Source organism: Chrysochloris asiatica, unplaced genomic scaffold (assembly GCF_000296735.1).
Source record: "Chrysochloris asiatica unplaced genomic scaffold, ChrAsi1.0 scaffold00034, whole genome shotgun sequence".
Lineage (NCBI taxonomy): Eukaryota > Metazoa > Chordata > Mammalia > Afrosoricida > Chrysochloridae > Chrysochloris > Chrysochloris asiatica.
This window is the reverse complement of record NW_006408552.1, coordinates 2,723,577-2,749,071: the sequence shown is the minus strand read 5'-3', so window position 1 is coordinate 2,749,071 and position 25,495 is coordinate 2,723,577. Positions and strand designations below refer to the sequence as shown.

The following is a 25,495-nucleotide window of genomic DNA, read 5'->3' as shown; positions in this document are numbered from 1 at the left end:
GGCGCCATCTGGCTTGACTTCTTCCCAGACCAATTGCTAGGAAAGGACATTCTATTTGGTAAAGCAGAGCGCCAGTGAAAACATGCACTAAACCTGCCATGGCAACACAGCATGGCAGCAATCAGGAAGATGACCCAGGACTGTGCCACGTCAGTGCCCACTCAGTGAACCAACAACGGAAGGGTGTCTGATCTGTACACAGCAAATGCATGTTGCTTCCAGCCATAGCCACCATGGTCAATGGGCAACAATGGAGGTGCCAACAGAGGAGGAAGAGGCGACTCCCTCAGCCCAGCCACCAGGGATGCAGGGATTTGCTTAGAGTGACACAGAACCAGATGAACAGCTTCCTGAGAGTAGAAAATATGAAACACAAAGAACCCCCAGTAAGAAGAAAACAGCTTCAATTCAAGGAAAACTAGAAAACCAACCACTCAAACTTAAAAGAAAACAAACCACTTAAACCTTAAGCACTTGGCTTCTTGAGAAGCTGAGCTGGAAACATTCTACTCACTGCTGCTCAGGAAGCTGCACTTGCCATCAAGTCTAGTGAACGAGTCAGTCAGGCTGAGGCCGAGGCTCCCACAGGAGTATATCTGACCTTGTCCCCAAAGCGCTGCTGAATCGGTCAGTGTGAAAGGTGAGGGCTCTCGGGTCTCTCTAATGTCTGTTTTCAATCAGAGGCTGTCTCGTGCAGTCTGGAAGTCTGTATGGATGTCAGACTTTGTGCAGTATTTGTATTTTCTGAATCTTTAATGACTATATCGAAACTTCACACTAAAGTATGGTGTTTGAGACAATAGCCTGCTTTATTTCCTTCCCCCTGGTGCTGTGGATGAGCACTGGACTGCTAATTACAAGGTCGGTGGTTCAAACCCACCAGCCGCTCCTCAGAAACCATATACAGGGTTGCTGTGAGTCAGAACTGACTATCTACAGCACTTAACAACAGCAACAAAGTTGTTTAAACATAAAAGTGCTTCTAACAGTTTCTCTACTTGGAGCTTCATTCAAATCCGTGGTAGTGACCAGGTGTAGCTGTGTGGCAAATCGCCTGAAACTTCCAACTAGGATTGGGAGTACCACCGCAAGAAGATGGCCGTTGCTGGAAAACAGCCACCATCTGAAAGCTGAGAAAGGGTGTGGACAAGCAACCGCCGGGTGCAAACCACCACGAACCATTCAAAGCAGTTCTAAAATTAGAAGGATGTTTTTCAGAACTCAGTGCTGACCATTTCAATAAGTCCTTACCTATTTCCTTCTGTACCTTGGCTGTTTGTTTGGCTTAATTTTTTTCCCTTATCATTTTATTCTGAACAATTTCAAACACAGAAATGATGAAAGAACTGAGACACTGCCCAGCCCCTCCCCTTGCATTCTATAGTTAATTGATTTACCAGCTTCATCACATACATATCCATCCACGGGTCCATTCTGTGTTCTCATGCGTCTCAAAGTAAGCTGCACACACTGGGGCATTTTACTAATGAAGATTTAAGCATGCACAGTGCACCAGACTGCAAAGCCGTTTGAACTGCAAGGTCGGTGGTTCAAGCTCACCAGCTGCTCCTCGGAAACCCTATACAGGGTCGCTATGAGTCAGAACTGACTCGACGGCATTAACAACAACAACAACGATCATTAACGACGGAGTCCTGGGGTGACGCTGTGGTTAATGGGCTGGACTAAAAAGTTGGTTTGAGCTGCAATGTTGGCAGTTCAAGTTCACTAGCCACTCCTTGGAAACCATATACAGGGTCGCTGTGGGTTGGAACTGACTCAACGGCACTTAACAATTAGTACAAAAGGGCTTCAAAAAGTTCATGGAAAAATGGAATTAAAAGAACAGAATTCTTCTATGAACTTTTTGAAGTCCCATCATTTCCTTTTAAGGTAGTACATATGACACATGTCCAAGTCTCCAGAGTACAATCTGATCCCCTCAAACCTGCTCCTGCAAGCAGCACTGTGACTAGTGTGGCCAGCTTTAGAACCTTCTATAAATGGAACCATTAATATGTGTCTTCTGATCGGGTTCTGTACACTCAGCATGCTTTGAAAATTACTCTTATGTTGCATCAAACAGTAATTTGCTCTGTTTAATTGCTACATAGTATTCTATGTTAGGAATATTGTTTGTTATAATTTTTTTTTTTTTATGTTTTATTGTGAACTATGTGATAGTTTACATGGGAGAACATTAGCTTTGCATTCATCCTGTTGTATATCAATTCATTGCCATGGTTATAATCCCCTCCATGCATCATCAACCAACCAGAGGGTATAAACACTACAAGCCTGCCCTCTCGGTCTTCAGCACACATCCCCTCTCCCTCTCTGTGTCTAAAGTCCCCAAGTGCTCCCTCTCTCCATTGTTATGATTTTTAAAAGCATTTTATTTACTGCAGGAATAGCTTCTATAGAGTCCGATTTTTCCCCCTTCCAAACCATCTTTTAATTTTGAAATTTATTGTATAAAATCATCTAATTCAGGAGTTCTAATAAATTTTCTCCTCTAAATTTAATAAATTTTGTTGTTGTTGAGGAACTGCATAGAAAAACACACCCACAACAGTCTCTGAGCGTACAATTTAGTGATGATGGTGACTTTCTTCAACCATTCCCTCCTTTCTTTTCCGAGTTGTTCCTCCCTCATTAATATAAATTCGCTGCCCTCTAAGCTTCCGATCTAATCTTTTAACTGCTACTGTCAATCTGATCCTGCCGAGAGCCAGCCCCAGCAAACTTATTCCAGGGTTTTTCCGAAAGCGGGTGTGCACATCAGCTGATTAACGGAGTCATGAGCCATGATAAATTCAAAATCTTCTCATTACATGCTTTATTATTATTACTTCTACGGCTACTCTAATACTCTACTTCTCTCATTCTTTACTGTCCTGCTCATTTCTTCTGTTTCCTTTCTCCCCTCCCCTGCTCCTGCTTCCATTCTCTCCTCTCCTGCTCCCCTCTTCTGCTCCCTTTACTAACTTCCCCTCCCTCCATTCTTGTCTCGTTCTATTTTCCTCTACTTACTCTTACCTCTACTTCTTGCCTCTAATTCTTCTTCTTCCACCCATTCTTCTACTTCCCATCTTCCCTTCTTCTTCACCCCTTCTTTACCTCCTTCTTCTTTGTTCTCTCTGTTCTATCTTACAACCCCCTTATATACCCTTACAGAAAACATTGCTTTCATAGTAATCAATGACATCAAGGAACAATCTATCTTGAGGCACATTCCTTATGGTTTACAATTCTTAAATTTACAACAGGGATGAGAAGTTACAGCAAAAACATTATCTCAAGGCATAGGAGACATTCAAGCGTCTTGAAACCTTTTAGTTAAACATTTGTTCATACATAAATCTATTCTTTTCTATGAGAAGCAAGTTAACCTTCACATATTTCTTAACCTTTGTCTGTTAAGTCTTGTTAATTTTAGTTGTTAGGTGCAATTAACTCTCCATTAACTTATTCCATACTCTATCTGTTTACAGCCTACAAAAACATCACTTATCAGGGAAACTGAGGTTATGAAAAACAACTTCTCTAATTTACTGATCATTAATTTAAGAAAGTCTAAGTCAGACTTTTTATTTAGTATCTGTATATACCCATAGCCTTTATCTAATTGTTTTTAGGAATTCTTGTACCCACAGCCCTTATTTATGGCTATTCACGTTTAGGATTCTTTATTGCCTTAAACTGAGGCTACAAGGAAGAATGTTTACAATCACTAAACCTAAGCTGGCAGTAATTCAATTGACAAGTCCTGTCTCCTAGCAGTCTTAAGAACATTGTTAATATAAGTATTAAAACTACCTAAGATTACAAGTAGAATAAAATGTAGCTAATGTGTGGCTTCTAACTTTTAATAAAAAATACTAAAGTGTACGAGAGTCAAAAATCTAAAGTAAAAGGGATACTAATAAAATCATGAATAACTCAGAGAATGATTTAACAAGAGAAATTTTTCAACTAGGGGTCTGTGCATAAAAAACAATAAAACAACTCTTTGTGGCTCTGCCATCCAAAGAGAGAAAGAAAGAAAGAAAGAAAGAAAAAGAAAAGAAAGTATTTCATTGTTGCTTTGCAAAGACAATGAATTCTTCATACACAGGTTCCCACCATGTCTCATTTAATTCCTCGATTAATATGTCTCAATTTATTTATTTTTAATTCCTTAATTAATTATGGCCCTGGCCATGATCCCATAGGGATAGTTCATCCAAGAGCGGAATCCTCACTAGCTAAACTAAACTGGTATTCAGTTTGAAGGAGACTTCAGGGGGGATGTTTTGGGTTTAAGGTTGAAAGATGATCACACAGAAACAGCTTCTCCACCCTACCTGGCTCCAGGAAGTCTAGAATCTATTAGAATTTGAACTGCTGTATTTCTCTCCCTTTATTCAGGATTTTTCTCTGGTTGATCACAATGTTCGGCACTGATGGCCAGGCACCAAGCATTCAGTTCTTCTGGTCTCGTGGCAAAGGAGGCAGGCTTTGATGGAGACAATTATCTTCCTACCTGTTGCTCCAGGTGAATGGGGACCAATTATTGTGACTTGGATGTTCCTTGCAAGTTTTTAAGACCCAGGAAATATCCAAAAAACTAGGAAGTGAACCAGGAATACTAGACATGTTATTAGTGTTTGGAATGTCCTATGAAACCATGATCCTAAATCTCCAAACCAAGGAGCCAAATCCCACGTAGTGTCTGATTGTACATAAACAGTCTCAACTCCTTTGCTGCTGCTGCTATGAATAGATTTATCACACAACTTTTGCCAATTAAGTTTTTTACAGACGTACCACTTATTGGCATCATTGACAATAATTGGCTGTGCAACCCAATACTTAATCAATACAACTTTCCATCTCTGTTAAAACGCTTGCCGGCTTTGTTGTTGTTTGGTACCATCAAGTTGATTCCGACCCATAGCGACCCTGTATAGGGTTTCCAAGGAGCAGCTGGTGAGCTTGAACGACCGACCTTGCAGTCTGGTGCATTAACCCACAGCGCCACACTTGCCTGCTTTAGTCACTAACAAATTCTGATCTGTATACGTCTGCCTTTTGTCTTTTTATAGGTCAGGTCGAACTGTATTTGTTCTTTCGTGATTAGCTTTTCACTCAGTGTTATGTATCCCACCTCCATCCATGCTGTAGCACATAAGTCTAAGTTTTTGTTTTTAAACTAAATTATTAGAAGGTCCAATGTTATTGGGCAAAGTGGCTTTCCTGTCATTAAAAAGCAGACAAGTAAATATGATTTCAAAGTATTAGAATCTCTCAAAAGGGGACAAATATGCTCTCAGAGCTAATAGGCATCACGGCCCTATTAGCTCTGAGACCAACTATGGAAAAGGGCTTTTTAGATACATGTTCTAAGATTAAGTACAAAGAATAAACCCTCATGTAAGTGTAGAAGAGAAGTACATTTAGAGAACCAAAAGGAATCAGACAAATCTTTGATTTGTATTAACAGTTGTTATTGTTACATGTCACCGAGTCAGCAACAACTCATAGTGGAACACTGCCTGGTCCGGTGCCAACCTCCTATCGTTGCTACATTTGAACCCACTGATGCGGCCACCGTATCAATCCACCTCACTGGGGGTCTTCCTCTTTTTCTCTACCCCTCCACTTTACCAGAGATGATATCCTTCTCCAGCGACTGGTCCCTCCTGACAACATGTCTGAAGTATGAGCAACGAAGTTTGGTCATCTTGGCTTCCAAGGAGTATTCTGGCTGCACTTCTTCAAACACAGAGCTGTTGGTTCTTTTGGCACTCCATGGTACTTTCAATATTCTCCTCCAACACCATAACTCAAAAGCATCAACTCTTCTATGGTCTTCCTTATTCACTGTTCAACTTTCACACGCATATGAGGTTACTGAAAATACTAGGGCTTGGATCAGGTGCACCTTAGTTCTCAAACACACATCTTTGCGCCTGAACACTTTAAAGTGGTCTTGTGCAGCAGATCTGCCTAATGCAATACATTGTTCGTTTGCTGCTTCCATGAGTGTTGAAGGTTGATTCAAGCAAACTGAAGTCATTGTCAACTTCACTCTTTTCTCCATTATAGGATGTTGTTTACTGGTCCAGTGGTGAGGACTTTTGTTTTCTTTACATTGAGGTGAAGCCCATACTGAAGGCTGTGGTCTTTCATTTTCATCAACAATTTTTAAGTCCTCTTCACTTTCAGCAAGCAAAGTTATATCATCTGCATATCGCAGATTTTTCTTCATGTAATCCAGTTTCTTGGATTATCTGCTCAGCATACAGACTGAATAAGTATGGTGAAAGAATATAACCCTGGTGCACACCTTACCTAACTTCAAACTATTCAGTGTTCCCTTGTTCTGTTCGAACAACTGCTTCTTGGTCTCTGTACAGGGTCCAAGAACATTTGAAAAGACATCAGGAGAGTGATTTCTGGCCCTTCCAACCAAGTAACAGAAAGCTTACTAGTTCATATGGTACAATTTCTTTAGCTCTGAAAACAACTATTACTAGAACACCTAGAAAGAAATTCAACAAAGACACAGAGGCACTAAACAACACAAGCAACCCATGTGATCTCAGAGATGCATACAGAACACTCCGTCCAACAACAGCACAATGGGCATTCTTTTCTAGCACACATGAAACATTCTCCAGAACGGACCACCTGGTAGGCCGCAAAGCAAGCCTTAATAACATTTAAAATGTCAAAATACTACAAAGCATCCACGTGGTAGGCAGCAAAGCAAACCTTAATAACATTTAAAATGTCAAAATACTACAAAGCATCTTCCAGATCATGTAAGAAAACAACAGAAAGTTCAAGGGGAAAAAAATTAAATACATGGAAATTGAAAACCACCTTGCTTAAAAACTACTAGGTAACAGAAGAAATAAAAAGCAAAATAAAATGCCTTGAATTAAATGAGAATGAAAACACAATATACTGAGACCTTTCGGACACAGCAAAAGCAGAGCTCAGAGGACAATTCATAGTAATAAATGTACGCACCCAAAAAGAAGAAAGAACCACAATCAACATTTTAACCCAACATCTCCACGAATAAGAAAATGCACACCAAAATAGCCTACAGTCATGAGAAGAAATAAATGAAAACGGAAACAGAATCAACAAGATTAGGAGTTGGCTCTTTGAAAGGATTAGTAAAATCAATAGATCACTGGTTAATCTAACAAAGAAAAGGAGAAAATACAAAGAACACAAATATAAAATGAAATGGGTAACATCACTGTAGAACCAAGTGAAATTAAAAAAGATAACAGAATACTGTGAAGAATTATACTCCTACAATTAAAAAATCTACTAGAAATGGACACATTTCTAGAAAGATTGCGTAACTACGTAACACACTGAAGTAGAAAATTTGAACAAACCTGTAACAAAATAAGAAACTGAACAGGTCATGAAAAAACAACAACAAAACTCCCTGACAACAACAACAACAACAAAAGGCTTGGCCCAGATGGTTTCACTGGTAAATTCTACCAAACATTCAGAAACAGAGTTACACCAATTCTACTCAAACTATTGCAGAATATGAATATTCCCAAATTTATTTTATGTAGCAGGCATAAATCAAAACCAGACAATATCAAAACCAGACAAAGGCATCCCTAAAAAAGAAAATTATAGACCAGCATCCCTCATGAACATAAACACTAAAATTCTCAATAAAATCCTTGCCAACAGAATTCAGCAACACATCAAAACAATAAAACATCATGATATTTATTCACCTTTGCCTGCCTGGTAGAATCCACACATTAGAATAACAATCAACATAATAACAGTGTAACTATCAACGTAACCTACCACATTAAAAAACAAAGAAAAAGACCCACATGATCATAATCCATTTATGCAGAAAAGGTATTGGAAAAAATTCAACAATGACTCCTGATAAAAACTCACTACAAAACAGGGATAAAAGAAAAATTCCTCAACATGATTAAGGGAATATTTACAAAGTCAACAACCAACATTACTGTCCAGAGAGAGAGACCGAAAGCATTCCCTTTGCACATGGGAACCAGACAAGACAAGGCTGCCCCCCTTACCACCACTCCTATTCCATATTGTACTGGATGTCTGAGCCAGAGCAGTGAGCAAGAAAACGAAATAAAAGGTAACCAACCAAAGCACACTCACTGTCAGCAAGTTGAATTCAATTCATAGCAACCCTATAAAGGGTTTCTGCGCATCTAAATTGTTATGGGAACAGAAAGCCTCAACCTTCTCCTGCAGAGTGGCTGGCTCATTTTGAACTGCGAACCCTGTGGTCACCTTTCCAGAGTCAATTCTACAACATTACCAGGACTCCTTCAAACTGGCGCAGAAGCAGTAAAACTCTCAATTTGCAGATGATATCATCCTATACACAGAAAATCCCAACGACTACAAGAAAATTACTGGAATCAACTGAGAGATTCTGCAAAATGGCAGGGTACAAGATCAACATACAAAAACCAGTCAAATTCCTTTACATTATTAGCAAAGAGAGCTTTGTAAAGGAAATAAGGAAAATTATACCATTAATACTCAAAAGATGAAATATTTACAATAAATATAACCAGAGCAACATAAGACCTATACAAAGAAAACTACAAAAGTCTACTACAAGATTAGTAACCCAATTTAAGATAGAGACATGCCATGTGATCTAGCAGCCCTACTACTAGGTATATAGCTTAGGGAAGTAAGAGCCATGACATTAATATATATATATTCCCTCATTCAGCATTATTTATAGTAACAAAAAGATGAACACAACCTAATTGCCTATCAAGGGGCACACAGTGGAATACTATACACTATTAAAGAATAACAAGGAGACTGCAAAGCACTTCAGAGCACCATGAACCTGGAGAACTTCATTCTTAGACAGGTATCAGGGGCAAGAAGTAAATGGAGCATGAATTACTAACTAGAGTGTAGATGAATATTAACTTCGGTCAAGGGAAAGACAACATACACTAAGGGGGAGGTCAGCACAAAACAGTCAAGGGCATGGCAGTCACTGGGAAGAGCACAAGAGTAAAAAGGAACAGAGGTAAAGACTGTTAGCTACGCAAGCCTGCAATAACAGTAACAACAACAATCTATGAGTTATAGACGCCCAAGCTGAAGAGTTGCAGGAAGGTGAATAGGGTTACATACACGAATACATAAAAAGGTTTGACAGAGAACATTGCTACAGATGTACCTGCACACATTACAAAGAGATTCATGAATAGAATGGAGCATACAGGGAGAAAAATTCAGAAAACTCTGTAGCTATAATCCTGAGAGAATGAGTCACAAAGCTTGGAGGTTCAGGACCATAATCTCAGGAGACATCAAAGTAAAGTGTCACAACATAGTCCTCAAAGAAAATGTTCTACATTCAACTTTGTTGAGTAGTGACCAGGGATTCAACAGCTTGTTGGTTGGAATGGTCATCTAAAGTTTCTCCCTGACTGGAAGAAAACAGAGTGAAGAAAATCAAAGGCACATGGAAGCAATTAGTCCAAATAACTAATGAAGCACATGAACCTCAGTCTCTACAGCTGTGAGGCCAGACATGCTAGATGGTGCCCAGTTACCACTACGGAAAGCTCTGACATTAAAAAGTGGATGAACGCAGTGGCAGCAGCAATGGACTCAAACCTAAAAACAATTGTGAGGATGGCAGAGGACCAGACAGGGTTTTGTTCTGTTGTGCTTAGGGTCACAATGAGTTGGCGCTGACTCAACAACACCTAACAACAAGAAACCTTGTGAGCGCAGCCCTCTTCCTTGAATCGGACGGGTACAGCATATCTCTTTAAAGCCACTGTTTTGATTAGACCTTTTAAGAAAGCCCCTTAATGTGATTAAGACAAGTGTATTACTAAGAGTATTTGTCCACGGTTATGTACTGATCAGAAAGACAAGTTTAAACACATTTTGTTTGGAATAAACTCAAGCATGTATGAACTAAAACTCTAGCCGCAATACTATTTTACTTACCCTTGTATATTATATAAATGTTAATAAACATACCCTTTCATGATAAACAAAATACTAAACTAATAATAATAAACAGACAAACACTCTACACGAAACCAAGAGATCTCCGTAAGTAAGAATAATCTACTGTGTTCATGGATAGAATGACTTAACATTGTGAAAATGCCAACAACTAACCAAAGCAATCTACGGATACAAAGCAATTCCAATCAGACTCCAATATCCTTCCTTAAAGAAATGGAAAAATTAACCATCAATTTTATATGGAAAAGAAAAAAATTCCCGCATAAAGAAAGCACTAAAGAACATCAAAGCAGAAAGCCTCATACTTCCTGATCCCAAAACCTACTGCACAGTCATGCTAGTCATAATAGCCTGGTACTGGTACATCCAGACACGGACCAATGGAACAGAACAGAATCCATCCACCTACGGACAGCTGATCTTCGACAAAGGGTCAAAGCTCATTAAATGAGGAAACATAGTCTCTTTAATAAATGGTGCTGGCAAAACTAGAAACAAATGTACAAGACCCGTATCTCAGACCATATACAAATATGAACTCGAGATGGATCAAAGACCTAAATGTAAAACCTAGATCTATAAAGACCACCAGAGAAAAGACAGGGCTATGTCTTCAGCCTATAACTGACTGGATTTGCTATAAAAGAGGAATTCAAATGTTCCCTGGGAAATAGGTTTCCTGTTATGCCTTTGTAGAGTATGGGGCCTTAGGTGGAATCCTGAGCCCTATCCAGAACCTTTTGAAGTGGGACAGTTCCACTTGAAAGGACATGCAGGCCAACCCAGAACTGCTGGGAGAACAGAAGATTCATATGAAAGGAAGATCTGCAGAAAAAAGCAGACTGTTTGGACAGTTGGAGTATCAAGCAAGCTGTGTGCTTTGGAGGCATCAAGTGAGTAAGTCAGCCCATCAAGGAAAACCCCCTTCTAAGACTGAAATTCAAAAGGAACCTGCCAGAAGTCTAGTAGGCTTGCTAGGTCTACTTGTGAGTGGAAGTAGGGGAATTGTAGCAATGAAGACATGGGCTGAGTTTGGTCACGGACCTCGAGATGCAAGAGAGAGAGAAGAGGAAGGCCTGGCTGGTGTGCAATTTAGAGAGCTGTGTCAACTCCCAAGCCCATGTGCACTGACCTAACCACTGGGGGCTAGGGCTGAGAGCAAAGCAGCCAGCTGGTCTGAAGTGCAGGAAGGGATGCAAGAACTCCCAAACTTGCAGCAGGCACCCATTTGACCTAGCCTGGATGGCTAGCTGACCAAAACTCCACCAGATATTTGATACTGTGAATGTCAACTGCTACAATTTGATGAACTGGACCTCTGCTTATGGATGCAGTTGCTCAACAGTCCAACAGGAATGGAAGGAATCTTCATAAAAAGGAACAAGTGTCTTTCTTTCCTCAGTGCACTGGGTTGACAGGGATGGGCAATTTAGACACTGACTACCAAAAATGGAGGGCTATGAAGGCTCAAAGTGGCAGGCTTATAAGCTTTCCTGAGTCTGCTTACTTTCAAAACAAGGAGGGTAAGGTAGAAGAATCCCCACTGAATAGTTTCCCTTTTTTCCAGATGGATCTAGTGAAAGGGGTTGGGGATCAACGATGGTGACAGGATTTTATGATTCAATTGTGAGTAACTGTGATGGTCACAACGGGAATTGTAGAAGATGTGTAACTAACAGGGCGGAGTAGTTACTCTTTCATTTTAGGAACAGAGGATCCTAGGACCATAAAGAAGGAAGAGCATGAGTGGAGAGCAAGAGCAGCTTTGGGCTCTTGGTCCATGACTGAGTAAGGCTGTGTGTCTGCAGGCAGGAGGCTGGCTTACAGAATATGCCCTCTGTACATTTAAATGAACCCATACTTTTTGTTTTGAATGTGTACATCAAGTATGTTTGCTTTGTTCATTTGTGAAATGTAAGATGTAAATGGAGAGCCACAGGGAGGAAGCGGGACAACTGTTGTTACAGGGAGGGGACTGTAATCACTGGGATGAAACAAAGTATATGATTGGTTGAATGTAAAGCTGATGATCTTGTCTACTAACCTTCACTCAATTCACAATAAAAAGTTTTTTTTTAAAAAAAGTTTATAAACTCGGGCCCTAGTGTATGACCTAAATGTAGCATCAAACACAACTAAACACACACAGCAGAAGACAAACTAGATGGCTGGGACCTCCTCAAAACCAGGCACTTATATCCCCATCAAAAGATTTCACCAAACCTACACCTATAACTCAGTAGCTCAAAAGAGGAAACAAGTCCCTGCTGCAAGAACTGTACCCACCCCTCCACACAAAGGGTAGACAGGGATGGGCAAATTGGACATTGGCTACACAAAATGGGGGGTGGGATACAAAGGCAAGAAGTGACTGACTTACAAGCTTTCAAGAGGGAACCTAGATCCAGAGGGCATGGAGGAAGGTAGACTCTCCAGTGAGTGGTGTCCAGCCTGTCCAGGAAGGGCTGACGAAATGAAATATAGATGGGTCTCTTGTAATGCAATGGTGAATAATTGTTATCAAGACTGATTGAGAGAGCTGGAAATCTAAAGATGGACATTTTGTAACAAAGAGGGGAGTGATTGATTTATCAGTCTAGGAGCAGAGGACCCTGGGACCATCAATGGAGAAAAGCGAAGAGCGGAATCCTACCCAGAGAGGCAGTGAGGCCTGGGGATGGAGGCAGAAAAGACAACGTCAAGAGATGGTGGGGCTGGGGGCTCGGGATCAGGAGATGGAAAGGGGCTGAGGACTGTGGTGGGAGGGGGCGTGCAGGTTTACAGGGTACACCCCTTGGTTGGGTGAGGATGCATGGACAGGATGGTAACTATGCCAACGAAATGATGGATGATGGAATGAATGTAGAGCCGATGTTCTCTCGTGTAGATTATCACACAATTCACAATAAAACATAAATAAAAAAGATTCCACCAAAAGAAAAAGAGAACCCACGGACAAGGAATAAATTTTGGCAGCAAGTTATTAGACAAGGGATTATTCTATAAACTTTATAGGAAACATTCAAACCTCAACAAAAGACAAATAATCCAATTAAAAAACAGGCAGAGGACATGAACAAACATATCACCAAAGAAAACATTCAGGCAGCCGATAAATATATATTAGCCATTAAAGAGATGTGTAACAAAACAACAATGACATATCATTTTCCACCTGCATTAATACCAGAGTTCAAGAAAACAGAAAACAAACACTGGTGAGGATGTGGAGAGACTGGAACTCTCATAAACTGTAGGTGGGCTGTGCAATGGCATTTGGTTAAAATGCTGGAAACAGAAGGAACGTATAATCCTGCAATCCCATTGTGGTTGGTAGGTGCCGCTGAGTGGGTTCTGAGTCACAGAAACCCCGTTTAGCAGTGGCTGGTGCCCACGTGGCAGTCCAGTACTGATCCTAAGCGCCACCCCAGCAATTCCACTACTACGTATGTATCCTAGAGAAGTAAGAGTCGTGACTTAACTAAATACACACACACCCATGTTCATAACAAGGCGCTCTGGTAGCGTAGTGGTTACGAATTGGGCTGCAAACTGCAAGGTCAGCAGTTCAAAACTACCAGCTGCTCCATGGGAGAAAGATGAGGCTTTCTGCTCCCATAAAGATTTACAGCCTCAGAAGCCCTGTACAGGGTCGCTATGAGTCGGAACCGACTCCAGGGCACACAGCCACCATCACCATGTTCATAGCAGCACTACTTACAACAGCAAAAAGATGAAAACGACTTCAACACCCATTAAAGGAAGAGAAAACAAACTACAGTGTGTATATACACAATTAACACCACACAGTGCTGAAGAATGATGCAAAGCAACTCAGAATGCGGATGCACCTGGAGGACATTACCCTGAGCGAAATGGCAATCACAAAAGGGCACATACTGTAAGTTATGACTATTTTACAGGACCAGCACTGGACTGCAAACCACAAAGTCAGCAGCTCACACCTACCAGGTGCTCCTTGGAAATCCTACACAGAGTCACCATGAGTTGGAATCGACTTGATGGCACGTAACAACAACTATTTTAAAACAGGAGTGTGGTGGGTCTGTATGATAAACATTAGATTGCAAACCACAAAGTAGATGGTTTGAGCCCACCACCTGCTCTGAGGGAGAAACATGAGACTTTTTTGCTCTTCCAAAGATGTTGTTGTTGTGAAGTGCCGTCAAGTCGATTCCGACCCACAGCGTCCCTTTATAGTGTTTCCAAGGAGCAGCTGGTGAGCTTGAAACACTGACCTTGCAGTCTGACGCATTAGCCCACAGCGCCACACCAGAACTACACAAGGTTGCTATGAGTCAGAACCGACTTGACAGCATTTAACAAATATTTTAAAAGGAGTCAAAGGGAAGGGAGGGTAATTTTAAGAACAAACAAAATAAAACCCCAGTTATTATTTGATAACCACCATAAAGAAATGCCAGCATGAAAGCTAGAAAACCCAACTTCTCAAAGACGCAAACACGCAAAAGCACACCAGTGCTCGCACACAACACAGAGCTAACTGGGGTGAAACATTCGGCCTAAACCAAAGGACAGAGAGGGAAACTGGCCAGAAATGCAATGCAGTGAACTACTTAATGTGGTCCTTCCAGCCTGCCTCCTAACTCCCACCACATGACTGGGTGGGGATGGTTGTTGTAAATGAGTTGGGTTTCTGAGGAGTGGTTGGTGGGTTTGCATGGCCGACCCGTGGTCAGCAGTCCAGTGCTTGCCCTATAGCACCATACCAAGACTGAACTGACTGGGTTTTTGCTGTTAAGTGATGCCAGTCAGTTCATAGCAACCCTGTGTAAATGGCTGGTGAGTTTGAACTGCTGACTTTGCGGTTCAAACTGATATTGTGGTCCACTGTTTATCATACAGCACCATACCAGGGCTCCAATGACTGGGTTATTGTTGTTATTAAGTGCCATCAAGTCGAATTCGACTAATAACGACCCCGTTAAAGGTTTCAAGGAGCAGCTGGTGACCTTGAACTGGCAATCTTGGGGTTCAAGACAACTTTGCAGTCCAGTGCATTAGCCCACAGTGCCACACCAGGACTCCGATATTCACAAATAGAAAATAAGGTATGTAAATCCCCTGTGGGGTGGGGCCCCACAAATAAGGTACATGGAATTCTAATGTGGGGCCTGGTTAGTTTTGCCATCCCACCATGAGCGTGAAAGCTAGAAGCATAAAGGGGGCTCACTACCACCAAGGAGGAGGAGGCAGGAGTACAGCAAGTCTTTTAGATCTGAGACCCCTGAGCTGAACCCCGTCGATCCAGCAGACGGAACGGTAACACCAGTGGGGGTGAGAAATGGCAAGCTAAGAGGCAGACAGGTGGCTTTCCTGGCCCGCGGGAGTAAGGCAACTGAATGCTCCGGGGCAGGAGGTTTGCTAGCGAAGTGGCGTGACTCTGGGCAGTTATCTAGGGTGACTGGTTTGCTGACCCTGTAGTTAAGAGCTGACAATTCTGTGGCAGAGTGGGGCACCTCCAGATACTTATTGGAGCTAAAGAGTTTTGTGGAGTCTTGGTGTGGCACTGGAGAATAAAGCACTGAAACGCAAGGTCAGCAGTTCAAACCCACCAGCCGCTCCTCGGAAATCTATACAAGGTCGCTATGAGTCGGGACCAACTCGACAGCACTTAACAACAGAAAGCTTTATAACACTTGGTCGAGCAGGGCAGAGGCTGCGAGGCCAACAGACTGAGGGCTAGAAAGAGACTAGCCCATGGGCCTCGCTGAGAAGACACTTTCTTGATCACAGGACTGTATTTTGATTTGCTTCTGAAGCTGAACTGTAGGGGATTCCTTTCCTAACAAACCCTGTAATTTTGAGTATTGTCGTTGAGTTCTGCGTGGCCACTGCAATGATCAAACCCAGCGGGGAGGTAGAGAGTGCCGTAACAAGGACAGCTGGTGTCAAAAGTGGCAAAAAGGTTGGCGGGTATAGGCATGTCTGACTTCTGCCCCCAGTCTCTCCACACCCTTGCCAGCATCTGTTGTTTTCTGCAGCTTTGCTCGTAACGCAGGTGTAAGCTGAGCTCTCATTGCTGTTATGATGCACCCGTGTGTTGGGCAACTGATGCTGACTCTTTCACCCCCTGGTGAAACGAAAGGAGGTCAGCTGCCACCCCCATGTCGTTTTTGCAAAGATGTTTGTGGGAAACCCTGCTTGTCATTCCACTTCATGGTCAGGATGGGAACAGGGCATCTCCCTCTTACTTTCTGCTTTCAGGGAGCATGCTGCTGTGCTGAAACTGACAAAAGAACCACCTAACTGCCTGACGTCTGCTTTCCATGCAAACACTGTACGGGAGTCTCTGCCTAGGTGGCGCCAACTGTAACTACTCGTCTCAGAACACTGGTTTCTAAAGGCTCTGAGTACACACTGTTCAAACCCACCGACTCAGCCCACCTCCTCCCTCACCAACCTTCTCAGCCATGGCATCCATGTAGTCCTGTCGCTGGTATTCTCGGCGACGCAGGTGCCTGTACACGTGGAACTCCCCGCTGCCGGCCCCAGCACTTGAACCTACAGCCAGGACAGTCCAGAGTTCATGACAAAATCCAGTTATCAATGCAGTCTACCTTTAACCAGAGAGACTAAACAAAGAAGTTGGAAGTAATGGGAGGGACCAGGCCTGCTTTTTTCCATATTATACCCCAGAACCTAGCATGGTGGTGGTTATGTGCCGTGGAGTCGGTTACGACTCATAGTGACCCTGTGTAGGGTTTCTGAAGCTCTAAATCTTTACCACAGCAGAAGGTCGCATCTCAGTGCCTGGCATATCATGCGACTGTTAAGTGCTGTCAAGTTGGTTCTGACTCACAGTGATCACCTGGAGGTTTTCCGAGGCTGTAAATCTTTGCAGGAGCAGAAAGTCTCCCTTTTCTGCCATGGAGCAGCTAGTGGGCTTGAACTGCAGATGGTATGGTTCACAGGCCATAGTGCTTATCCTACAGAGCCATTGTGTTCCCTGACATATCACAGGCATCATTAAAGATTTGTTGCATGAATGCTGAGTGCAAAGTCCCTGGAAATTCCACTCCAAAACAGAATTAGAGGAAGAGGAGACTGTGGTTCAGTGACAAGGAACTTGGAGCCAGCCTGTGAAGATCCCACATCTGGCATGATAGATTTCTATTGAGTTAAAACATGCTCACGACATATTAAGTGAAAAAAGTAGGTTACAAAACAGTGTATGTAAAACAACCCAAGTTTTGTAAAAACATTGTTTTCTTAATCTTGAAGGGCTTTAATTATTGAGATTCCGAAGGCAAAAGGCACCACTGTTGAGACAGTCTCGACTCAGAGAAACCCTAGACCCGTTACATGCAGACTAGAACTGCTCTACAACAGTAAAACACACGTCCATTTACAACCCACTAATATTTGTTTCTGTCATGCTTCCCTTAGGAATTGCACGTGTATAAGCCCTAGACCAAGGAGCTCTGGTAGCGTCGTGGTTACGAATCGGGCTGCGAACTGCAAGGTCAGCAGTTCGAAACTAATAGCTGTTCCGCAGGAGAAAGATGAGGCTTTCTACTACGGTAACGATTTATAGCCTCGGAAACCCTGTACAGGGTCACTATGAGTCGGAACCGACTCCACAGCACATCACAACAAGCACTAGACCAACAGTCAAAAGTCTGGCAATTCAAATCCATCAAGAGGTGCCTTGGAAGACAGGCCTGACAATCTCTTCTAAAATGTCACACAGCCTTAAAACCCCATCCTGAGCAATTCTAGTCTGCACACACAATGTCATTGTGAGTTACAACTGACATGATGGGAATTAACAACAGATGTGGACAGGTATGTGCCAAGTAACAAGAGAAATGGGTCAGCAGGCACAAAGATGACCCACAGCAAATCAAAACAAACAAAACATTAAAAAATCAATACTTTATTAGGAATAATGCAGGAGAAAATACTCTAATACCAAACCATAAGCAACAATTTCTTATCTTCTTTTCCCTATCAGAAATCAAATATCAACGGAATATATCTAGCTATGCTTTCAAAGTGATATTTACTGAAAGACATTACCCATAACATCTCTGACAAATTCTGGGGGAGGTCGAGGTGCCCATTCATTCATCTTTTCTGGAATTGGAACAGATTTGTCCTGCAACATTTAAACACAATGTTTTAAAACAAAGGCATGTATAAGAACGACCTTGCTGACAAAGTTAAATCTCCTAAAACCAGAGAGTGTTAACTAAGAAGGCGAAGCACATAGTTCTGCTCCTTTGACCCAGAGTTGCTTTTCTGTTCTTCCCTGTCTTGGCTGTACTTCATCCTGTATCCTCTGGGGCCATTTACAACTCACAACCTTGCCAGGGCTCTACTTATTTCTTCTGGGCAGAACCCAGGAAAGCAGGTCACCTATTATGTTACACCTGTTACTGTAAAGTGCCCTCGAGTCGATTCCGACTCATAATGACCCTGTATGAGTTTCTGAGGGGCAGCTGGTGGCTTTGAACTGCCGACCTTGCAATTAGTAGTCCAGTACTTACGGAGTCCTGGTGTGGCGCTGTGGGTTAATGCGCAAGGTCGATTTGAACCTTAAGGCCGGCGGTTCAAGCTCACCACTCGCCCCTTGGAAACCCTATACAGGGTTGCTGTGAGTCAAAACTGACTCCATGGGGCTTAACAACAACTTATTCTGTAGCGTCGCACCAGGAGTCCGGTCAGGGCTATAAACCCCTAACTCAAACACCACTAAGGGAGAGCCAACCCTTTCCAGTCCAAATCCTAAGAGACATTCTCATCCAATGCTTTTTATTTTTGAGGGGGCTGAGGCTCGATCTGGGAGTGACTTGTCCAATGTTTTTCGGCTGATGCCTAACTACCGGTGCAGTTTGGAAGAAAATAAACCCTTGGGCTAATACGCAACTTCTGTTTTCAGTCGAAAGCTTTTGTTCAAAGTTCAACTTTATCACAGGGAAGCCGCAACACAGTGGGAGGAGATCCAACATGAGGACCTATGGGAAGCTCACTACCTGCGGGGCGGACTACGCCGTCCTAACCGCACAGCCTTAGGTCCTGGGGGCTCGGGTTCTGAGTTCAAATTTGACGGCGGAGGTGGGTGGGCAGGTGGGCGGAAGGGTGTGGGAGTGCGCCTCGTCTCACCGGGTTCTTCATGAGCCGTTCCAGTTTGAGCTTTTGCTCCTCCGCCGCCGTCTTGGGGATGACGAGCGCCTGCGGCTCTTTTTTGGGCCTGGGCTGTCGCACCGCGGGAGCGGCTGAGCTCGCCATAGCAGCAGCCTTCCTGTTTGCCTAGCAGGCAGCAGCGGCGCGCACGGATGACGACAGAGTCACGCGCAACGACTCAAGGCAGGGTTAGGGCGGGGCGCCAGCCAGACGGAATCTACTGAATATTCATGAGCCCGACGCCAGTGCGGGCTATTTTGAGCAAAACTGGTTGATTCATTTCCTGTTTCAGAACAAATCAGTGCAGCTGCCGCCAGCGTTCCTAGGGCAAGAGGTGGCTCTGTGGCTCCGAGTGATCCAGCCCCTGGCGGCCTATGCCGCCTTCCGAAAGCTTTATGGCGCCGCAGCTTTCAGCATCTTCTCCCGCGGTCCTTCCACCTCCGGGCCTTTGTCTGGTCCCCACGCCTTCCGTTCCTTTATTGAAGGCAGAGCTACGGAAGGACCAGGGCCATATCGCCAGTGCCCACCTCGAATTACTCTACGCCTGGCACCCAACAAATTGATCTTGGCTGAGTGAATGAGCTTTTTTTTACTAGAAAGCCAAGAAACCCTTCTCCTCTGGAAGCCTTGGTGTTTCCTTCTGGATCCAGATAATCCATTCCCCCAGGACATTAGCATCACACAAGGCCACTCTGTGACCATAGTGGATCAAGGCATAAACAAGACTGCTCTGTACCCATATTTGAACTCAGTCAAAAACAGGAATACTACTCTAACCTGTATAAGGCCCAACATCTGCCCATTCTGGCTAATGAGTGACCGATGTTTCTTTATACCTTTAACCTCGACTCATTCCTCTCACTTGAGATATTTATTGATATCCAGTTACGGAACTTCTGATTCTTGGGAGTTTATGTTGCTCTTGTTAAGTGCCGTAGAGTCGCTTCCAACATAGAGACCCAGTATAGGGTTTCTGGTGAGTTTGAACTGACGACCGTGTGGTTCAAACCAACCTTGCGTTCCTGCGCTTATCCTACAGCGCCACACCAGGACTCCTGACAGCATATAATCCAAAGTAAAAGGCCGGTTACTAGAACCCTTCCCCAAATCACCTAACACAAGCCCCCATCCCATAGTTATATCTTGAGGATCAGTGGCATTTTCCTCCTTGTAGTTCCTGCACGACTACAGATGAGTTCCTGGAGGTCTTTACTGACACAGGTTTTCTTGTTTATCCTTTGTCATCTCATTGAGCGGAAAAGGAGCCCTGGTGACGCCGTGGGTTAAGCGCTGGGCTGCAAACCACAAGGTCCGCGGTTCAAATCCACCAGTCACTCTGCAGGAGAAAGATGAGACTGCTCCCTTAAAGATGGAAAGTCTCAGAAACCCTCCGAAGCAGTTCCACTTTGTCCTGTAGAGTTGCTATGAGTTGGAATCAACTCCAAGACTATGGTTTCAGCATCTTTTTGGCTTTAGAGAATGGAAGTGGTTCTGTCCTCTGCTCTATCCGCTAGTGTCTGGTGCAAGGACTGGATCACAGCAAATCATTCAATTCACATTTTCTGGATGGATATAGGACCTTCATGCAGCAGCTGCTGTTGCCGTCCACTCAGCCTGCTTGACCAGGACAGCTCTCCTACAGTGTCCCCAGCAGGACAGATGGGCAGTCAGGTAGAGAGCATCTGGTGGGTGCTGTATTAGCTCTTAAGGGCAGTCCTGACTGCCTGGTGGATTTCTGGAAAGACCAAAGGTGATGAATCAGGATAAATCCTTGAGTGGCCCACCTGCTGCTGGAACCTGGGAAGGGCTTGCCTTGGGTGGGGACAGAGGACACATATTCATCCTAAGCACATCCCCCAGGAACCTGGGCACCTCGTTTTTCTCCCCATATATGCCATGCAACTTTACCTGCAGAGTCTGTTTCTCCCCAAAGAACTCCCACACACTCTCCATAGCTGTCTGAGATGCCCCACTTCCTCTTCGAAACTTCTCTGCCTGCCCTTCCTGCTTCCTTCTTTGTGTTTCCGCCGCTCTGGTGTGGTCCTGATGGCTAGTGTGGCAGTTACTTCAGCATTTCCTCACCATCTGCCTCTTCACCAGCCAGAGAGCTCCTTGAGGAGGAAGAGGGATGAGGAGGGAAGGAGTTCACAGCTGCCAGAGAAATAAACACGTGAATGAATGTGTCAAAGAGATGATTCGGAGAATGAATGAACAAGCAAGTGTGGGAAAGACTGAATAAGCCGTAAGTGTAGGACAATGGATAACACAAGAGTCAATGGATCAGCAGAAAGTTACAGAGCCAGGAAGGCCGGGCCGGCATCTTCCTGGCACCTCCAGCTCAGGGTCTGGCAGAGCTGGCGCTTGGCAGAGAGCTGCTGAATGGAAAGTTAAATGAATTAGTTAAGTGAATGAATGCACAAAGGTGGGAGGAATACAAAGGAGCTGGTGAAACAGCCTCAATGGCTAGGCTGCTCTATGTGTGTTGGACATATTTATCATTTGATTTCTCATACAAGGAGACCAACACCCAGAGGGCTAAGTGTCTGGCTCAGGGTCACACAGTGTCAAACCTAGCATCTGACCTTGGATCTGTGGTGGTCTGAGTGGGTGTGCACTCACAGATGGATGAACCAAACAGACTCTGGTGGGAGACCTTTATGTGATGCCCTCATAAGGCATGGTCTTGACTACTTGCCAAAAGGTTGGTGATTCAAATCCATCCAAGGTGCCTCGGAAGACAGGCTTGGCAATCTGTTTCAAAAAGGTCACAGCCTTGAGACTTTTTTTTGCGTGTGTGTTTGTGTGGAGTTTTTACCCTGTACACATGTGAGTCGAGAGCAATTTGGTGACAACTAACTGCAACAAATCGTAGGACTGAGACTCCTTATCAGTTCCCTCTCCCACACCACAGGCTGCCCCTACAGGAGTGTATTAAGACCTGGAGTGCTGCATCTCTGCCACCAGAGGGCAGCAGAGCCCCACCTAGATGCTCCTGCTGGCTTGTGCCCTGGAGTCTAACTATGAAGCCCAAGAATTTGCCTTTCCCGAAACCAGAGCTGAGTCTTGGTGTCTTGCTTTGAGTTAATGTGCTGGACTGCAAGGCAGCCACTCCTTGAAAACCCTACACAGGGTGGCTGTGAGTCAGAACTGCCTCGATGGCACTTAGAGCTGGGCAACTAGGGAGTCAGGTCCACAGCGCTGGAAGACACCAGTGCTTTGAGTCTGGCAGACTTGGTACCAAATTTGGCTCCACAAGGAACTTAACTTCTCTGAGCCTGTATCCCTGTGTGCAAGATGGGGACAAGCAGACCTACTCTTGAGAGAGGCCGTGGATAAAATGATGTGATAGTAGGATTGTGCCTGGCACCCAATACCAGGTGACCAACTGTCCCAGTTTGTTCCCCCAGGGGTTTTCTAGGACATGAAGCTTTTCGTACTGGAACCAAGAAAATCCCAGGCAAATCGGGTCAGTTGGTCATCCTAGAGAAGTGGGTACTTCGTACCAAAATAGCAAAGCTTTTGATAACTATTCCGTAAGTTGAGTTTCTCTCTGAATGAGTGTAAAATGAAGGGCATACCAGTGTTCCCAGTAGCGTTGATCCCTGGACGTCAGACTTACCTTGACTCATCCAACCTTTTAACTAGTTCTGACACCACTCTCCCTCCCACAGCACTCTCTCCTCCCCTTCTGGATGGGGGGGGGGAGTTTGCCATGGCCACACAGACTTTACAAATTACCCTTACAGTTAAATGATTTACTAAGGAATAGGGTACAAGGTAGGATCAGGATCAAGAAGCTTGTAGGCAAAGTCACCTATCTTCAGCAGGACTGTCTCAGCTCCTCTTGATCCTTCAGGCTTTGTCTCAGCCCCCTGAGAAAAGCCACCTGTCACCACCACCTGTGCTGTAGGGCCCCTTCCAAGCCTCTTGCTGTTGTATCTGCTGCCGGACTCTTTCTGGGCTTCTCGCTGTCTTCACTGTTACAGTCTTTGAATCACATTACAATTTTTTTTTTTTTTAACTTTTTATTGTGAACTGAAGACAAGATCATTAGTTATACATTTAACAAATCCTACACTTTATTTCAAGGAGCTCTGGTAGCGTAGTGGTTACGAATCGGGCTGTGAACCTCAAGGTCAGCAGTTCGAAACTAACAGCTGTTCCGTGGGAGAAAGATGAGGCTTTCTGCTCCCCTAAAGATTTACAGCCTCGGAAACCCTGCGCAGGGTCGCTATGAGTCGGAACCGACTCCACAGCACATAACAACAATAACAACAAACACTTTGTTTCATCTCAACGATTGAGATCCCTTCCATGCAACCACTTCCTCCGCGTGGTTCCTATTTCTATACCCTCCACTTCCCATCCCTTCTCAACTTTGTCTTTAGTTAATGTTGCCTCTTTGTTTTGAATGATTGACCACTTCATGGTGAGCCTACCTTACTAGTGTTGTTGCCCCCCAGCACCCGCATATCTGCTGCTTGACTGAAAATTGTGCCACAAGATGAATTACTTACCAGACCCAAAGGGTGGTCAAGGGTCATAGTCTCAGTTTCCTCCAGTCTTTTTAAAAAATAACTTTGAATTTTGTTCCACATTTTCTCCCACTCTATCCAGGCCTTTCAGAGCAATTGGGAGTGGTAGCCAGATGCCATCCAGTTCTGGTCACAGATTCGTGGAGATGGATGTTCACATGGCCCATTAGTCTGTTGAACGAATTGATTCTAAGCATCTTCAATTCTCATCTCTCTTCTTTTTTCCCCTATATGGAGAGACCAACAGCTGCACCACCCATTACAATTTTTTAGCAGATTCTTCACCTCCTCTCTACTTATTTCCTACTTCAACTTTTCATCTTACTTCCTATGTCTCAAAAACCTCTGTGGGGCTGGCTGCCTAACTACACAAAACTCTTGTCAATTTCAAGGCATGGAACTCACAGCAGGGCCTTGTACAGACCAATCCCCTCTTGTGAGCCATAGACACTTCATTTACATAGTATGGTTACAACTCACCTCATTTGCGTGTCTATTGACAAGTCCCTGCAAGATACATACCAATCACAATGTAGGGTGTAGTCCAGGGCCAGACAAAAAAAAATATCAGACCTCAAATTATTTACAGCTTGCCCAGAAAATGTCAATCAATATAGCAAAAGTAACAAACCCTCTGGCGTAGAAAGCTAAGGCCAAGGTAACTCTTCAGAGTCTAGGAGAAAATGGCTCAAGGTGTTTTTCCAAAGAACCAAATGTGGCAAAAGGCCACATAAAGAACTCATTTCACCATAATTAATGAGTCTTTGTTCTTTTCACAATAGTCTAATCGGTATCCTACTACCAATGACAAGAAAACAGTTTGAAAACAAAGATGAAATATTCTCACTTCAGAAAAGATTTTGTTAGCTTCTTTTAAGGTTAGACATACAATTACTTACAACCCATAAGAAATTAAAATATATGTCCATGGACAGACCTGTATGTGATTGTGTGTATTGTCATTGTTGTTGCTTTTAGCGCCATAGAGTTGATTCTGACTCATAGCGACTGTACAGGGTTGTCAAGGTTGTGGACTTGAACCACCAACCTTGTGGTTAGTGCCTTATCCTACAGAGCCAATCTCACAAATGTATATAGAAGCTTGATTTGTAATTGCTAAAAATTGGAAACAATCCAATGTCCATAAAACTGTGGTAAAGTCGATACAATGTCATACTTGTGACTCAACAATGAACAGGAAATAACTACAGACACTTGTACAACAGGTGACTCTCAGGAGCATGATGCTAAGTGAATGAAGCCAGATTCTAAAGGATGTTTTCTGAGTGATGCCGTGTTTGCATTACCTTGTGGAAAAGCCTAAACTATAGGACCATGAAGCAGATCAGGGCCAAAGATTGACTTCCCTAGGAATTTTGGGGGTGATGAAATATTCTATTTGGGATTGTGGTGGTGGTTACATGATTTTTTGGTCAAAATTCATCAAATTAACATTAAAAGCAAATATGTGCTTACCAGGTTTGGAGGAAGGAGCCACTCCCGTTGTCTGAAATGACTTTGGGGAGCAGTCCCAGTCTCCAATCCCTTGTACTTAACTGGGGTGGGTCAGGCTCTGAAAAATCATTTCTACCTAGCATGGGGCTAGGGGCTGGGGCTGACAGGTTTTTGGGTTTTTTTTCTTAATATTCATATAGACAATTTAATCAGTGTTTGTTCATTATCCACATTTACATTTGAAGCAGATTCCTGGAATATAAATAAAAGATTTCAGAGCAATTGTATTGGCT

The 25,495-nt window shown here is 43.5% G+C and overlaps 1 protein-coding gene across 1 annotated transcript in view; it reads right to left on the bottom strand.

Annotated features, from left to right (window-relative positions):
• Window positions 1-19,317, bottom strand: part of PRKRIP1 (PRKR interacting protein 1 (IL11 inducible)) — a 43,016-nt gene extending 23,699 nt beyond the window's left edge. Inside the window, exons 1-3 of the mRNA XM_006859826.1 lie at window positions 19,192-19,317; window positions 18,106-18,184; window positions 16,487-16,587 (exon numbers count right to left, since the gene is read on the bottom strand). Coding sequence (XP_006859888.1) covers window positions 16,487-16,587; window positions 18,106-18,184; window positions 19,192-19,317 — 306 coding nt within the window. The remainder of the gene's footprint in view (window positions 1-16,486; window positions 16,588-18,105; window positions 18,185-19,191) is intronic.
• Between the last annotated feature and the right edge of the window lie 6,178 nt (window positions 19,318-25,495).